The 17,714-nt window shown below is 42.5% G+C and overlaps 1 protein-coding gene across 2 annotated transcripts in view; it reads left to right on the top strand.

The window, feature by feature from the left end:
- Nucleotides 1-10,230, top strand: part of MTFR2 (mitochondrial fission regulator 2) — a 12,575-nt gene extending 2,345 nt beyond the window's left edge. Inside the window, exons 3-7 of one of the 2 annotated variants that reach the window (XM_029944705.1) lie at nt 3,707-3,811; nt 4,253-4,365; nt 5,517-5,752; nt 6,868-7,225; nt 9,870-10,230. In XM_029944705.1, the coding sequence (XP_029800565.1) occupies nt 3,707-3,811; nt 4,253-4,365; nt 5,517-5,752; nt 6,868-7,225; nt 9,870-10,077 (1,020 nt within the window). In that variant the 3' untranslated portion in view covers nt 10,078-10,230. Of the gene's footprint in view, nt 1-3,706; nt 3,812-4,233; nt 4,397-5,516; nt 5,753-6,867; nt 7,226-9,869 lie in introns of those variants that run through there. The other variant, XM_029944706.1, reaches the window with a different exon arrangement.
- The last annotated feature ends 7,484 nt before the right edge of the window (nt 10,231-17,714 follow it).

Below are 17,714 nucleotides of genomic sequence, written 5' to 3'. Positions count from 1 at the left end.
AAAAAGATTCAAATGAAAGAGCAAGTGATTGAGCAATGCCTTGGAGAAGGTAGCTGGGCAAGGAATATAAATAAATAAGCCTTGGAGAGAAGACAGTTGAGTAGGTTAAAAGTGAGAGATGGTGGAGAGGTTTCAAATGGAGAGAAATGAAAATTGAGGTATGTTGGGGCACCTGGGTGGCCCATTCGGTTAAGCGGCCGACTTTGGCTCAGGTCATGATCTCACAGTTTGTGGGTTTGAGCCCCATGTCAGGCTCTGTGCTGACAGCTAGCTCAGAGCCTGGAGACTGCTTCACACTCTGTGTCTCCCTCTCTCTCTCTGACCCTCCCCTGCTCACACTCTGTGTGTGTCTCTCTCTCAAAAATAAATACAAATTAAAAAAAAATGGAAAGAAACCTTTAAAAAAAATTGAGGTATGTTAAAGTGGAGTCCTTGGTTTTCTCAGTAAGAACAGAGTCAAGGCTTCTGCCAGGTAATAAAAGTGGTGGCATTGGGAATTGCAGAGATTGGTACTTGGTTTCGGCAAGACAGTAGAGAATAAAATATGTCCCTAAGAGATCGCAGAATACCCAGCTGAAGTCCACATTGATTTGTGGTCTTTCTAAATATTGCTGTTTTTGTAATTTTATTTTCTCCAGCTAAGAGTAGTTGGGGTAGTTTATCCATTAGTCATATGAGAACACATAATATCGGGAGGATGAACAGTTGTTGAGTGGTAATGAACATATCATTGAAACAACTTGAAAATCTCTGCTTGGTAGGAAAGTCACATCAGTAAAGTCCAGGGCACCTGGGTGGCTAAGTCGGTTAAACATCCAACTTCAACTCAGGTTATGATCTCACCATTTGTGAGTTCGAGTCTCACATTGGGCTATCTGCTGTCAGCACAGAGCCTTGCTTCTGATCCTGTCTTCCAATCTCTCTGTCCCTCCCCTGCTCGTTCTCATTCTCGCCCTCTCTCTCTCTAAAATAAAATAAATAAAATAAAATAAAAAACATTTGGGGTGCCTGGGAGGCTCAGCTGGTTGAGCATCTGACTTCAGAGCGGGTCATGCTCTCACAGTTCACAGGTTCGAGCCCCACATTCAGCTCTGTGCTGACAGCTCAGAACCTGGAGCCTGCCCTTTCCCCATTCACAGTCTCTCTCTCTCTGTCTCTCTCAAAAAATAAACAAACATAAAAAATTAATTTCACCTCTTTCTGCTTTTTCAGATGCAGCTACTAGAAAATATGTGGTTTGTATTTTCTTTTGGAGAGCACCTTCTGAGGTGAATGTAGGCGTACGTGTAGGTGACTTATGGTTAAGAACTGCTACCCTGTAGGACTGAAAAGGAATACAAACACATCTCTGCCCCTGGAGTTGACAGTCTAATGGAGCAGAAAGAGTGCTGCAAATGAAACAGTCACATGTAGTTAGTATTTTGTTGTGTGCTGCTCCTTGGAACTGGCTTCGGAATTCAGAGCCTAGGAAGCTCCTGAAAGCAGAGTGGAATTTGTAGAGGAGTGTGAATCTTAGAAGACAGGTGAAAACAGCTGGTGCGGGGCTGGAGCTAGAGTGGGGCCCTCTGGGCACGTGCGTAGTGCTTGGCCATTAGGATAACATTGGCTTGTCTTTGAGATGCTGAGGAAAATGACTTTACCCCAAAGAGCTTGTGTTCTTGTTAGTGGGTAGTGAGTGGGTGATTCAGTCAGATAGAACGGGGCCAAGTGGCAGAGGACCTTTCAGCATGGTTGGAGAATGGATACAGAATTCATGGAGGGTGTTGTGGAGACTGAGCTGGCCGAATTGATGGAAGACTATGAGGCCAGTTGATGTACTCAGTTTTAAGAAAAATTTCTATTGTTTTATTTATTTACTTAGTTTCTTTTTTTTTAATGTTTATTTCTTGAGAGAGAGAGAGAGAGACCGAGCTCAAGCAGGAGAGGGACAGAGAGAGAGGGAGACACAGAATCAGAAGCACAGAATCAGAAGCAAGCTCTGGCCTCAGAGCTGTCAGCACAGAGCCCAACGCGGGACTTGATCGCATGGACCATGAGATCATAACCTGAGCTGAAGTCAGATGCCCAGCCAACTGAGCCACCCAGACATCCCAATGTTTTATTTATTTTTGAGAGAGAGAGAAAGCAAGTGAGCATGAGTGGGGAAGGGGCAGAGAGAGAGGGAGACACAGAATCTGAAGCAAGCTCCAGGCTCTGAGCTGTCAGCACAGAGCCTGACGTAGGGCTTGAACTCACAAACCTCAAGATCCAGGACCTGAGCCAAAGTCGGACATTTAACCCACTGAGCCACTCAGGCGCCCAGTGATGTAATCAGTTTTTAATGTTCGACTCGGGTATTTGGATGTGATCAGATATATCCAGAACCTTACTATTTGAAAGCAGAGGAATGGCATTTTCTATGCCAGTAGCTTCTGGATCTTCCTCTCTGGCTCCAGTTTTTCTCAACTAGTCAAATGGCTTCCATTTTTACCTATCATGTATTCTGTCTGCTGATGATTCCCAAATCCGTCTAAGTCCCAGATTTTTTTCCTGAGTTCTAGAACTGTATATCCATCTGCTTATTGGATATTTCCAAGAAAGCGCTGTTAGGATACTACCTACGTCTGTTTCTTGTAATAAACTCTCCTTGTTACAGGATCTTAGGAAAAAATGAAAGGTCCAAGTTTTAGTGCTTTTTGAAGAAAGTGCTTTGTTTTGAAATCTCTACCAAAAGCAGAAATATTATGTCATATTTTCAAGGAGCGTTCTGTGGGAATAGTTTATAACCGTCTGGAAAGCTCAAGCCAAAAGACAAGATGTTATTTGAATTATAGTAGCACATTTTGTTTCTATCATCTTTTTAAGTACTGACTTCTAGCAGATACATTGCACTGTAAGTAAAGAATTCTTAAATTATGTAGTACCTGATTAGTTTATTCCCTCTCTTTATCACCTTTGAAAGGAATTACTTAAGTGTACTCTGTATTGCTTCATTGTTTGAGAAACTGAAATTGCCAGTTTTTGATTGGTCATCAGAAGTGGGACAAAAATGAATTTGTGGTGCTTCTTTTAAAAAAGTTTTTTTTTTAACATTTATTTATTTTTAAGAGAGAGAGAGAGACAGAGCATGAGTGGGAAAGGCTTAAAGGGGATGGGGACACAGAATCCAAAGCAGACTCCAGGCTTTGAGCTGTCAGCACAGAGCCCAATGCGGGGCTCGAACCCACAAACTGGGAGGTCATGACTGAGCTGAAGTCAGACGCTTAACCAACTGAGCCACCCAGGCTCCCCTGTGGTGCTTTCTTAAAAGATCTTTCTTCCTGGGATATTACATAGGTTAACTCCCATCCTTTGCTTGTTTGTTTTAAGGACAAATAATAAAGTTTAATTCATCTCTATTTATTTATTTAGAGAACTAGCAGGGGCGGGAGGGCAGAGAGAGAGAGAGACAGAATGGCAGGCTCTGAACTTAACACAGAGCTGGACATGGGGTTTGGACTCAGGAACTGAGATCATGACCTGAGCCAAAATCAAGAGTCAGACGCTTAACAGACTGAGCCACCCAAGTGCCCCAAAGTTTAATTCTTTGAAGAAAATACTTTGAGTATGCCATTCTGTATTTTCTGTTCAAAATAAGTGCTAGTGCATGGCTTACATCTGCTTTTCTCTACAGATATGTAAACATACTTGTTGAGTAGTTTTTAAACAATGTTCTATGTGTAAATAGGTTTTGCAGATTAGACTAAATAAAGACTATGGATCTGCTCGGAGTATTGTTCGTCTTATTGGGAAAATTCTTCCTCTAGAACCTTGTCCCAGGCCTAATTTTGAGGTAAGTCAGTCAACATGCATTGTTTATAGAAACTAATCCCAAGTACTCCTAGAGATAGAGTAGAACAAAAGAAGAAATGTTTCCTGCAAGCCAAAGACCGCTTGCATGTTTTTGTGTGTATTTCTCTAAGTAATGACATTCAAAGATGGGCAGATACAAAGCATCACCTGAGTAGCTTATTTTCTTCTTCTGGTTTGTGTTTTATGATAGATGACATTAACCAGGGTAGAGAATACTGCTACATGTTTAGACTTTAGATAACATTTTCCTCAGTATTTTGCTGCGCTAACAGGTGCATGTTTTTCTATCGCGTATCCTTTTTCCTTCTAACTCAGGGATTTTTAATTTAGGTAGTTTCCATGGGAATGCATGTGTTTTACCCCCCGCCCCCCTACCCCTGTAGAGCTCTGACTTTTTTTTTTTTTTTCCTTTTTTCCTTAGTTGATCCCAGTATTGAACTCTGTAGAACCTGGTAACTATGGACCAGTAGTTCCATCTTTTGCTGATGCTTTGTGTGTGGCAAATGATGAAGAAGCTAGTTTTCTCAGATTTCGGTAATTTTACGTACTTCCTATGGCGAGTGGGGTATGGACTATAATCTTAATTCTTGCATGTGTTGAAGTTTGATCATACTAATTGAGCCTTTTGTCTGTCTCTGTACTGCCCTGTGACCTACTAATCTCTTCCTAAGAAGGATGACATTTTTATTTCCCATTTCTCTTAATGTAGGCCTAGGAAGGAATGATACTAAAAGAATGTCAAAATCATTATGTCCATTTTTAGGAGAAAGCTGTTTCCTACACTAGATACTATATTTAGTTATTTTTTTATATATTTCGCCAAAACGTTTGTTGTGCTTACCGTATATCAGGCAATGATGTTAAATATATTGGAAATGTGAACGTGTTACTGCTTGTGAGTACTAACTTAAGTGTTCCTATATTCAGATATATGCTATAAGCACAATAAGGGTCAGTTATTCAAATATTCTGGCTAAATTTATTATGTTTCAAACTGTTTTTTTTTTAATACTTTTTTTTTTTTTTACATTTATTTATTATTGAGAGACGGAGAGAGACAGAGCATGAACAGGGGAGGGGCAGAGAGAGGAGACACAGAATCTGAAGCAGGCTCTAGGCTCTGAGCTAACTGTCAGCACAGAGCCTGATGCAGGGCCTGAACCTGCAAACGGCGAGATTGTGATCTGAGCCGAAGTCAGTCACTCAACTGACTGAGCCATCCAGGCGCCCCTGGTTTATCTATTTAAAAAGAAATCAGAATACCATAAATTTACCCCTGACATAATGCTTAATATAAGGCCAGTCAGTACAGTATATTCAGAGTACGTAGAATTTCTAAGTAAATCTACTTCACTTCTAAATAAATCAATCTGTACTGTGTTCAAATAGGTAGAGCAGTTACAAGATAATTATTTTTGTTTACAGTCTCAAAGCAAGACTTATTCCTTCATGCACTGACCACTTATCGGTCACCTGTTAAAGGTAAGTGTTCTGTTCTAGATATTGAGACCGTAGAGTTACATAAGCTGTTGTGCTTGTCCTCAGTGAGTCTGGAGACAGTTCCAAGATAAAGAAAGCTACTCTGATTTTTGGTTTTGTGTCTTCATTCCTCTCTGTCCGAAAGAATTTATTTATTTTGGGAAATTGTGCCCCCCCCCTCATTTTTTCCTTCCTTCTACTCCCAGAAATAGCATATGGAAAAATGAAGGCAAGGAGGAAATTGAATATTTCAGTCCTTTGCAACCAGTTTCAAATCCATTGCCTCCTGCCCTCAGACAGAATAAACGAACAAAAAGCGACGGGCCTGTACATGAAGCTGCAATTAAAAAAATAGCTGCTCTCGAAGATGAGCTGACTTTTCTTCGCACGCAGATCGCTGCGATTGTGCAAATGCAGGAACTGAAAACCCGGGCACACGCTGGTGAGTGACACGCAGGGTTCCGTCGTCGACGGTGCTCACCTGCCGTTCCCTTCAGTCAGGGCGGCCCCACAGGAGAGCGTCAGATGCTCCCGTGTCTTGTGAATGACACTAAGTGTGTCGAGGACGTCGGGGGTGTGACGCTGCCATGTCTGACGCTTCTGTAGAATAAGTTAGGACACATTTGCGGTGAGGGACATGGCCTCACGGTTCCAGCCGCCCCGCTCAAGCCTGTACTTTTGTAATAAAAGGCCACTTTTCTAAGTAAGCTTTTCTAACTCTTTGGAAAAGCATTGATATTTATGAGGAAGAATTTATTAATTTGAAAGAATATGAGTATAAGGCTTCATGTATTTGTAGTTTGAAGTTATTGCTGTTGTACTTCCACTAAATTCAGGTTGAATAAGGTTTTCCAGATGATACTTCTCTAAATTTTTAGAGATGTGACTGATTTTAAGCAACATACACCCACAGACATAATATATACCTGTATCTGTACACATCCATATACACACATGTACTTTATGTGTAACATGAAATGTTTATATGTTATGTATTTATGTAATTTAGAGATGAATATTATACATATTGCTATGTAATAATAGCAATTAAAGGGGAATACACACATACATTATTTTTAAGCTGTCATCTTAAAAGGTGTTTTGGAGCAAATCTGTTGTGGAAAAGTTAAGTAAGTGCTCAGTACCCATCCTAGGCTCTCGCATTTATTTCTACAGTGTCATCGTAGAGCAAATACCAGTTTGAGTGTCTAACTACAAATTTTTGATTGTGGTTTAGCTTTTAAATAGAGGATGAAATTCACGTTGTATGTTAGTTACTGAAAAAGCACTTTTTTTTTCTTTTTAAAATGCATTCTCGCCCTTCTTCCCTTTAAAGGCCTACCCAGAAAATCCTAATTGGTTTAAAAATCAATTTATTCTTTGGTTTGACTCTAATAAAAACTACTAAACATAGGGATTGCTTCTCTTTCCTGGTCACCATATCATTATTTTAGTAGCATTACCAAAATTGTTCCTTTTTTGTTTCTAATTAGTGTTATGTGTTATGTTGGAGAGAATTTTGCATGATTTTTTTTTAATAGACTACTTTGTTTTTAGGCTTCTTTGACTTGAATGACGAACCTAGCAGTTTGGGACAAATGCCATCACCAGGAACTGCTGGACTGAGTGTCAGACCAGATCCATTTTCAAGTTCAGTGTCTTTCCCTCCTCCTGCTCCTCCTCCTCCCGTGCCCCCTCAGCTTTCTTCTCCACAGCGTTCATGTTCATGCACACAGCCAGGAGCTAATAATACATGTAACTCAGATAACTCAGCAAGTGAAATGAAAAGACAGCACTTCGGTGATAGTAAGACTAATGACTGTCATCATTTGAAAAACCAGGAAAATAAAGATGTTCCGAACATGTTGGACGTTCTGAAGGATATGAATAAGGTTAAGCTCCGAGCTGTTGAGCGGTATGTTTAGCATAACTTGAGAAATGAATTGAAATTCTATTAGTGATGTTTTAATAATTTATCATATTTATCAAAGTAAACATCGGTCTTCTCTCTGATTCCTCTTCACTCCAAACGCTTCTCCCAGAGAGAATCCTTTTCAGTTTTTTTTACTCTTTCTTCTGGTGTCTTAGCTCCATATTTTTGGAACAATATACTTCCTTTTGTTATTTCTTGATATTTTAACTATATTTCACTTTGTTAAAACTTAGGAGCACCTTCTCTCAGATATTCTACCCTCTAACAAGTGCACGTAAATACACCTCTTATTCTGTCTTCCCAATATTTTATTTATTTCCCAATAAATCTGTAGTCTTAAATCAGTATTCAGAATTTACATCCTTGTAACAATAAACATTCACAAGTACACCATTTCCTTATGCTATGATTACATTTTGCTTGTTGCATAATTTTATTTTTTATTGCAGCTAATAATCATCTCTCTCTCTTTCTCTTTTTCTTTTTAAAATAATTTCCCTGTAGGAGCCCTCTGTTCTGCTGCAATGTCTTGTCCCCCCAAGCCTGCTGCATTGTTGCCATTCCAAGCATTTCCTTGGCCATCATCATGGACATTCTCTACCCCGTCTCTTGTGTTGCCTCACCCATTTCTTGGGTGTCCTGTCTTCCCATACTTTCCTGAGAAAGGTCCTGTAAAAAGAGATTATTTTAAGACTTTGCATATCTGAAAATTATTTTATTCCCATACATCATTGCTAGTTTGGCTGGGTATACAATAGGCAGAAAACCACTTTTTCACAGAATTTTGAGGACATCGTTCCTGTGGAGAAGCCAGTGTCATTCTCATTCCTGGCTATGTATCAAACCTGTTTTCTGTGTCTTGAAACATTTAAGATTTTCTCTTTAGTCCTGGCCTGAAATTTCATGACGATGTGCCCTGGAGAGTTTCTTTGTTAACTTCTTATGCTGGGCACTTGGGGACTCAGTTTCGAGTTTTACGTTTTATTCAGTGTGTAGACTTTTTCTCAGTCCCTTCAGGGGAGCCCCTTCAGGAAGGCAGCTCACACTCCACTGTCTTCACTTTCTTCAGATTTCCAGCTTCCAGTGTTTCATTGCAGTTCTTACCCACTCTCTCGTAATCACTTTGTTTTTGTGGTTATGTATGTTTTTCATTTCTTTTTTTTTAATTTTTTTATGTTTATTTTTTATTGATACAGAGAGGACCAGAGCATGAGTGGGGGAGAGGCAGAGAGAGAGGGAGACACAGAATCTGAGCAGGCTCCAGGCTCTGAGCTGCTAGCAAAGAGCTCGATGTAGGGCTCAAACCCACAAACCGTGAGATCGTGGCTTGAGTAGAAGTCAGACACTTAACCGACTGAGCCACCCAGGCGCTCCTTTTTTCCATTTCTTTACTGTCATTTCAGTAGGATTTCACAGAAATCTGCCATGTTGATCTGGAAATCCCTCAATGAGGTTTTTAGTGAGAAAATATATTTTCTGTATAATAGTGTTAGGGCAGACACATCATTTCATTATTAATGAGGGGATGATTTGATCCTCGTATGAGGAAGCCGGTACAGAGAAAACTGTGGCTGGATGTGCACACTTGTTCCAGCTAGAGGGCTTCCTGGCATCAGTGGGCTCAGTCAGTGTCAGGTGGTGACTGACTTACTGTAACTGGAGACCCAGCAAGGGGGCTGGCACTTCTCCCATCCGCCCCCCGTCTCTCATGTTTCTACAACCATCCTGGCGTGTACATGACTGCGGAGTCGGATGAGACTTGCCGCGTCTTCGGCTACAGTCACTGTCCTGCTCTTCGTCTTCTCTCTCGTTACTGTGAATGAAGTGCCATTGCTCAGGTCAAGTCTCTCCTTGGTCACCGGTTCTCCTTCTCCCTTCACGTCTCAAGGAGTTTACTTAAAATTATCCCTGCTGTTTTCTACATCATCAAATTTTTCTTCTATACTTTATTCTCCCCACACCTGAGTGTCTCCCATCTTCAAAGCATGCATATCCCCAGCTATTATGATTTCTCTGCTTCTCTTTCTGATATAAACTCTTGTCATCAGTAGTTTGTCTGCATTTCTCACCGCCTTCTTCTATCCACCAATATCCAGTTACATAACTGTCCCCATCACTCCGCTGAAAACCACTTTGTCAAGGTCACCAGGAATGCCGTTGTGCTAAAGCCCAGTGGTCAGTTCTTATTGTTCCTCTTACCTGACGTCTTGGCAGCATTTGGTACTGTCTGTGGTTCTTTCCTCCTCGGAGCACTTTCTTCCTTTGGCTCAGACCCCTTCTGTTGCATCCACATTGTTTCCTTTGGTGATCTCACCTAGTCCTGTGGCTTTACACACCAGTGATGGGCTAACGAAAACCTGAAACCTGTTCTGCCCCAAGTGTTTTCCATCTCAGTAAAGGCCATCAGCCAGCTGTTCAGTCCAAACATCTAGGAACCAGGCGCACAGGTTTTCTTGGTCTTCTAATTCCTAATTCATTGTGTCTTCCAGATTCCTTACTCCTTGTCAAACATTTTCAGTCTCTTGAAGAATAATTAGATTGTAGTTTATGATGCTTGTATTTCTGGCATGTTTTTCAACAAGGAGCTTAATTTACACAAGGCTTTAATTCAATTTTTTTTAAATAGGTCACCTGGAGGTAGACCCATTCATAAGAGGAAAAGACAAGATTCGCCCTGGGATCCAGTGTCTTTAATATCCCATGCACTGAAGCAGAAATTTGCATTCCGAGGAGATGATTCCTTTGAGAAAGAAAATAGGTCTTGGGAATCTTCTCCATTTTCTAGTCCAGAAACTTCAAGAGTGAGCTATAATAATGTAAAGTTAAATTTTTAATTTTTCAAAAGCATATTGTCCATTGTGTATATTTGCCCTCAAGTTCTCTTGAAGTTCTTGCGCAGAATGGGCCATACAATTATTTGCTGGTACCGCCAATGTTTCTGTTATTTCTGTTAACTTTTACATGTTCCTTATTGCTTTTACCTTACTATGGATTTTTTTTTTTTAATAAAAACTTGATTTGAAAATGACTTGTGTGTAAGTTTGTAAAGACTTGTCCTGGACGAGTGAACTTGATGTTGCTGTCTGCTGTATGAACGAGGTGTCTGAAACTTTGAGGGACTAGAGAAGAATGGTTACAAATTCAACCACCACCAGAGTGAAATGAGCACTCCAATATTTTTCTCAGGCAAATATAAAGACTGGATTATTTAATTAAATAGAATATTAACAGAACTCTTTAAAAAACGAATGGAATCAATTATCTTCAATGACCATGCTTCTTGGTTGCTTAAAAGGGCACTTTCTATATTTACATTTGACCCTTGAAATTGTTCCCTATTTGAAGGCTTTTTTCTTTGATTTAGACAGAGCTTTAACCTAGGGGTGGTTTTCCCATCTCCCAGCTCAGCTGAAGTAGTAGGTACATGAGAAAACGCCTTGGGAACGAGAGGGCTGGGAAGGGGGCTGGGGCCTGACAGCAGGTGCATAGCTCCGAGGAGGGCACCGTCTGCAGAGGACACGGAAAACTGGAAAGCAGGTAGCAACTCCAAGAGCATAACGGAGTGGGGCAGGGCCGTCTCTGAGTCGCTCGGTCCGTGAACAACCCCCAGTGTTCATCATGTCGGCTCTGTGCATGCTTAACTGCAAGAGGCCAAGAGAGTCTGATTTACTTCAGAATTATTTCAATCAGAAACGCCAATGTGCCTGTAAATAAATGTTTGACATTTGCGTAGAAATGTAGAACTTGCCATGTACTTTTCTGCTTGCCTCGTTTGATCTTCACAGCAAAATCCTAAACATAAATACACATGAATAAGTCAGGCCAGTGTCCCCTGAGCCTCAGAGCATGGAAGTAACCTGCCTGCAACCCCACAGCGGATCGGCGGAGCAGCGGCTGGAGCAGCGGCCAGAGCTTGGTGTATTAAAATTACAGGTAAGCTCTTCACTGTGTGGAAACATTTCCCGTGAAGGTGGATAAGTGAGGAGATGCCGGGTTGTCTTACACTGGTCACTGGTCACTGTTCAGCACTTTATCTCCAGCCAACTACAAGCACCTAAGAGGGAGAACCATCTCTTTTTGTATATTTTGCGGCAGCTCACCGAGGGCAGGAACCATGGGGACTCAAATGGTAGTTGACTGGGCCCCCCTCCGTCTGTGCAGCTGAGACTGCTCCCTTTTGTGAGTGCAGCTCTGGCCACACAGAGACACACAGCCCCTGTCTCAGAGAACTATTTATTGTTGGATGGATTAAACCTCCAGGGGTCATTTGGTCATTGCATTATCATCTGCTTTTACATGAAAATAATTTCTGGATTAAATGTTTGCTTTATGTCAGTTTGGGCGTGCCATTTCACAGAAGGTCAGTGAACCAAAGGAAGAAGTGACAAACCCAAAAGGTGTTGACCAACATGTGAACAATGTCCGCGGAGTCTGCCCTGGCAAGGAGAGTTGCCGAAGTGTGCCTGAGTGCCCTTCACGCTGGTGAAGGAGCTCAGTCCGTTAAGGAAGTTGAATGCAGTCTGTGCACTGGAATATCAGTGCAGGGTCTAAAGAGTCTTCACTCATAAGAACGCCTGCCTCTGCTCTTGGAAGATCCAGCAGTTAACTGGCCACTCATGATAGTAGTTGGGTGTATGGCCTTCATTTTGCATGCATATTGATGTTATTGAAAGCTGGATATGTGCTTGGATGACTTTCCTAAGAGCTAAGTAGTAAATAACTTAATGTGTCTCATTAGAGAATGGCAAGGTCCACCGTAGGGTAATCCTTTTAATGGATTAAGAAATTAATGTAAGCCAAGTATGTATTGTACTACTCAGCAAATGATAGAGTATTTGGATTTTTTTTTAACATTTTTGAGAGACCGAATGCGAATGGGGGAGGAACAGAGAAAGAGGGAGACATAGAATCTGAAGCAGGCTCCAGGCTCTGAGCTAGCTGTCAGCACAGAGCCCGACGCGGGGCTCAAACCCATGAACCGTAAGATCATGACCTGAGCTGAAGCTGGACGCTTAACTGACTGAGCCACCCAGGTGCCCTTGGTTGTGTTTTGTAGCAAATAAAACTCGTGTTTTCCCCTTCCTGTGTCATAACCGTTTGAACCTTTTAATTTTTTTTTGGAAGAGTTTTGAAGGGAGAGTGCCTTGGGTAGTTGGAATGAAATGCATGTAAGCTTGGAAAAGGCATTTTATTCCTCTTTGTTCATACACTACAGTAATGCGGAAACCTCCATGTCCCCTAGGTTCATTCTTTCTTTCTTTCTTTTTGTTTTTTACTTATTTTTGAGAGACAGAGACAGCGCGAGCAGGGGAGGGTCAGAGAGAGAGGGAGTTACAGAATCTTTATCAGACTCCAGGCTCTGAGCTAGCTGTCAGCACAGAGCCCGATGCGGGGCTGGAACCCACGAACCGTGAGATCATGACCTGAGCCAAAGGTAGACGTTCAACCGACTGAGCCATCCAGGCTTCTCTCCCTTAGATTCTTGAGCCTACACAACAGCTGGGAGCCGAGGTTCCATTCGAATGGATTCACTGCTTACCCATTATGCCAGATTCCTCCCCTTTCAGAAAAGCCCAGTTTTCCCAGTTTTCCTGTTGCTCTACTAGGCAGTTCATTGCCTGGGCCACCTTCATTTCCCTTCTCTCCCCGGCCACCTTCCAGTTAGGATGGCCATGCAGCAGCCATCTTGTGACGTGAGGAACAGGCTTCTGGTCACAGGGATGTGAACCCTGACGTCACAGAGTTGCTGAGCCAGTACTAAGCAAGAGCTGCCTGCAGGCTTCCTGTTATTTGAGAGGCATAAATGAGAAAAACCGGCCAGGATTTCCTGCTCCTTGCATTCATGACACAGCAAGTGTAGCAGGCTGGCTTTGATTTGCCTGTTAACTCCTGTGTAGTTTTCTGCTACTCCTTACCCTGTTATCAGTTGTTTGTTCTTGCCCCTCTTATATATTTCCCTCATCTGCCTTTTCTCCATTGTCCTTGCAATTAGAGGGTTTTCCCCTCTAAAATAACTCCTTTTTAATCCCCAAGGGTCTTGAGTTTTCAGTTTTATAGTTTCCTTACTCAAAAATATATAGTGAACCATCAGTCCCTCCCCAACAATCAGGAGAAGCCTTTGGAAGACGCCATCTCTGCCAAGGGACGTACGTTTCTTGTCAAACTTCAAGCTGATTTTATTGGGGGTGGGGGAAAGGAGTTTTTCTGTTTCGCTTCAGGATGACTTTCCTACCTGCCCAAAGCACGTTTCAGCACCATGACACGGGAATTGAGTTGGCCTCGGGCTTCCCTCTGTTCAGGAGCACAACCTGTGGTGTCCTGAGAGACTTGACCACCTGCCCCGAAATTCCTCCGGAAGCTTCCTGAAGGGCCCGCACACTTGGGCTCCTGGTGACTGGGGTTGACGGTGGAACTCCTGACGCTTAGGGGTTCTGCGTAGGCCTTCAGGAACCTGTGCATACATGATCTAATACTATGTGTTATTTATAAAATCATGTGCTTACCTTGTAAACTTGCCTAAACGTACTCTGAAACTCTGCTTACAAATTCTATAAAGGCTAGCTTAATTTCCTGACTCTGAAACCTCCCACCTGCCCTAGAAGAGGCCCGCGCTCTCACCCTTCCTCAGATGCCTTAAACTGGGCTGCATTCTTCCCAATTAGCCTAGTCAGTCCCTATAAAGCAAGCAAAGGTATTGAAGGAAAATGAAAAAGTGTTGGTTTTGTAATAGAGACAAAGTTCTTGAGCCTACACAACAGCTGGGAGCCAAGGTTCCATTCGAATGGATGCTGCCTGGAGACACGAGGCAGGAGGCTTCCTAGGGGTGTGCCGCAAAATCTGGGGGCCCCAAGTCAGAAACAATGGCATGGGGCCATTATGGGGACCGGGCATCAAAGGTCCTTTGCTTTAACAACACGAATATCTTTGTGTTTTAATTATGAAGTTTAAATAGGAATTTGGTTGGGGGAGATGCAGCCATTTATATAATAGCAATGCAGAGCGAGGATTTTTGCTGGATATTAAGCACCGACCCTCCTTAGACTGGAAAGTTTGAGCGTGCAATCGGATTTGTTTCAAACTGGAAACAAAACCAAACATGGGTCAGTGTAATGAAGTGTAAGATTTTTGTATCAGAAAAGGGCTGTTATAAGTGGGGTTCTCCGTAGACTTGGGTGGAGATTAATGTGTAGGGAGTCTGTCTGGGGTTCTCAGGATAAGACCCTGCAAGGGAGAAAGTGGGAGTGGGTGCAAGGGAAGCTGGGGTGCGATGCGGTCTTAATGAGGGTGGCCCCCGGCATTTCCCACGAGAGCTTCGACTCTGGGGTTGCCCTCCGGGGTGGTCTCCCGTTGATCAGAGAATGCTGAGTCTCTATATTCTCACACTGACCAAACATTGGGAAAGGAGGCAGGGCATTGAGCAAGGGCAATTTCCACTGAGGTATGTGAGTCCCAAGACAGACCAAGGTGGCGCATCAAGTCCATCACCGAAGACATGGTTCCGAATGTGTTGCAGACCCCGGCCTGCCTTCCACTGCAGTCAGCTTGAGCGGTACTGGCTGCCCAGAATCCCCAGGTTCCCTGACGTCATCCTTCCACCAGGCTAGTTCTTATACTTACTTTCAAGAAAATATTTGCATTAAAAAAAGTTGGGGGTGAGGAAGGGTAACCTGTGTTGGGTAACCTGTGGTTGTTCAGTCACGGCTTTGGCTGTTTCATGGAAATTACGTTTACAAGGGCTCAGAAGCACTAAGCAGTTATCACATCATGTTGCTTTGGAGACCAACGGAAGAAGCGCTGGAAATATTCCAGAACTGCGTTATCAGTTGTCTGGGCCCCAAGCTCCTCAGCTGTAAAATGAAGAAGCTAAAAGGAGGGTGCCGAGGTCCAATATACATATGAATATTCTATGACTTGCTCCTGCCAAACAAGACATAACATAGCTCAACTTGGTTGCCATTTCAGTTTCTGTACTCTCTTCACCAAGGGGAAGTGGTCTTCGATTGGACCCAGGAGGAAGGTGGCCTGTGGATCCATGAGAACGTCTGCTAACACTGTACTTGGGAGTGAGCTGTAATTGACCTTTTGGGTGATGGTAACAGATCTCATATTCAGTGGCCTTATCAAATGTATCACTTCCTGTTCTTAGTGCTTTCATGTATTGACTCTTTTAATCCTCATAACAGCACTGGCCACTCTAGTTATCCTCATTTTACAGATGAGGAACTAGACGTAGACATCCTAAGTAATCCTCCATGGTTTTCACAACCCATAAGTGGCAGAGCTGGTGTCTGAACCTAAGCAAATGGTTTTCACATCTTTTAACCCCCTAGGCAACACTGCCCACATTATACATTTTTTATTTATTTAGGTTTTGCCTTATGCCAGAAAGTGTTTAAGGCATCATACAAGGATTTGTAAAGTCAGACAAGATAATGAACCAGAAACGAGAAAAAACAAAAACAAAAATAAAAACAAAAAAACCCCCCACCAAACTTTCAGGCTGCAGTTTTTCATATTCACCACAAGAGGGAAGTATAACATTGGAAAGCGGGTAGGCTGATGTTAGACCTGCTTAACACCACATTTGGATACCAAATTTTTAAAAGTTGCAGATAGAGCGAAGATAGATTTAGCATTACTTACCAAAGCAGATTTCCTTAAAGGATATGCATGAATTATAAATGGCCATGTCTTTGATAGACTTGAGATTACTCATATTATCAGGCTTATTCAGCTCTTTTCCCAGCAAATAACAAATGTTCTATAAAATTCAATGATAAAAGCAGGAGATAGTTTGGTTAATTGTTAAACTTGAAATTGCAGTGAGATTCTCATAAGTTCCTGGTTTGAATACAGCTATTTGTTTTACTACAAGAGAGAAGCACAAGACTTATTGTAAATAATAGGATTAGAGTTTGGGCTTTTATTCTGGTAAAGGTTGGTATTTAACATCGCGGAATTTTTATTAGGTATGCCATAACTAACACATGCAAGTATGTGTTCCAAAGATACTGCAATTGTTTGAAAGATCATCCTGCCTTCCTTTTCTCTCCCTCCTATGTTCGTCCCACATCTTCTTTGCAATTGTAATAAACCATGTCAAAAACGAATCCAGAGAGGGCTATTAATGATTTCAGATCCAGCTGTGACATATGGAATCTACGCTGTCACTCAGGAAGATCCGAATGGGATGGCCCTGTGCGTCCGTGTGATTTCTTCTGCTTTTGACTAGGTTTCTGCCTGGCCGCCTTACTGAGGACCTTCGAGTTCATCCACATGGAAAGGTTTTCAGCCTTACCCCACCAGCTGCCAGCTAGGGGGCCTGTGCTGTGTCTGCTCCTGCAAACTCTTCTTCCTTGGAAACCAGACCAGGTTTTCAGCCTTCCATGGTTCCGCTGCCTGTGGTTAATAACGCTGGGAATCCCAGTAGCTAAAGTCCTTGAAAGGTTAATTTGTGCTAGTCACTGCACTAGGCAAACTGCAGTGTATTCATACAAGTATGCATTCATTCCTACTTGTGTATTACAAGTATTCATTTAAGTCATACTCCCTTATTGCCGAGGGGGAAACTGAGGAAGGGAGATGTTAAGTGCCTTATTCAAGGTCATACTACTAGCAAGCTGCTGAGCCAGGATTCGAATTCGGTTCCAGAGTCCAGGTTCTTGACTGATAAGCCAGCCTCTCCCAGTGGATACCACCACCACCACCACCTCATCTGAATTCCAGAAGGAATATGCAACTTTTGGTCCCCAGAGCGCTATGCTGACACAATTCTGTACTTTGCCATTGTTGTTTCTACCACGAAGGGAGTTTGTACTCATCCCTGAAGACACAGGTTAAAGAGCATTTTCCTCAGAAGCCTTTTCTGACTCTCTCCCACCTACCCGCTCCAGTATTTCCTGCTGTGGTTTGCACAGAACTGAGCACTTCTCTTCACTGCTGGGTGTATTGTAGCTCTGTAACGCTTCCAGGTCTGTCTCTCCCCAACTCCACTGGGCTCCTGAACAGCTTGAGGATAGAACTTGGGTGTCATTCGTTTCCTCCTTCACACAAACAATGGTCAGAGCGCTTGTTAGGCTTTTATGTGATGTTAATTAGCGGGCACTTTGATGTGTTAAGAATGATGCTAAGTCGGGGCACCTGGGTGGCTCAGTTGTTAAGAGTCTTACTCTTGATTTCAGCTCAAGTCATGGTCTCACGGCGCTGAGTTGGAGCCCCTGGTCCAGGCAGCACGTCAGCGCAGAGCCTGCTTATGATTCTCTCTCCCTCTCCTTCTGCCCCGTTCCTGCTTGAGTGCACACTCTTTCTCTCTTAAAAAAAAAAAAAAAAGAATGATCCTTAGTATATATAGGCTATCTCATTTAACCACAACCTTTCAAGAGTGATCTTTTAATCTTCGGTTTACGAATGAAGAGAACAAAGCTCATGCAACCCCAGTAGCTTGGCTAAGGTCCGTTGCTACCCACTAGAG

The sequence above is a fragment of the Suricata suricatta genome, chromosome 7 (genome assembly GCF_006229205.1).
Source record: "Suricata suricatta isolate VVHF042 chromosome 7, meerkat_22Aug2017_6uvM2_HiC, whole genome shotgun sequence".
Classification (NCBI taxonomy): Eukaryota; Metazoa; Chordata; class Mammalia; order Carnivora; family Herpestidae; genus Suricata; species Suricata suricatta.
The sequence above is the reverse complement of the archived record's forward strand: the minus strand, read 5'-3'. Positions and strand labels throughout refer to the sequence as shown.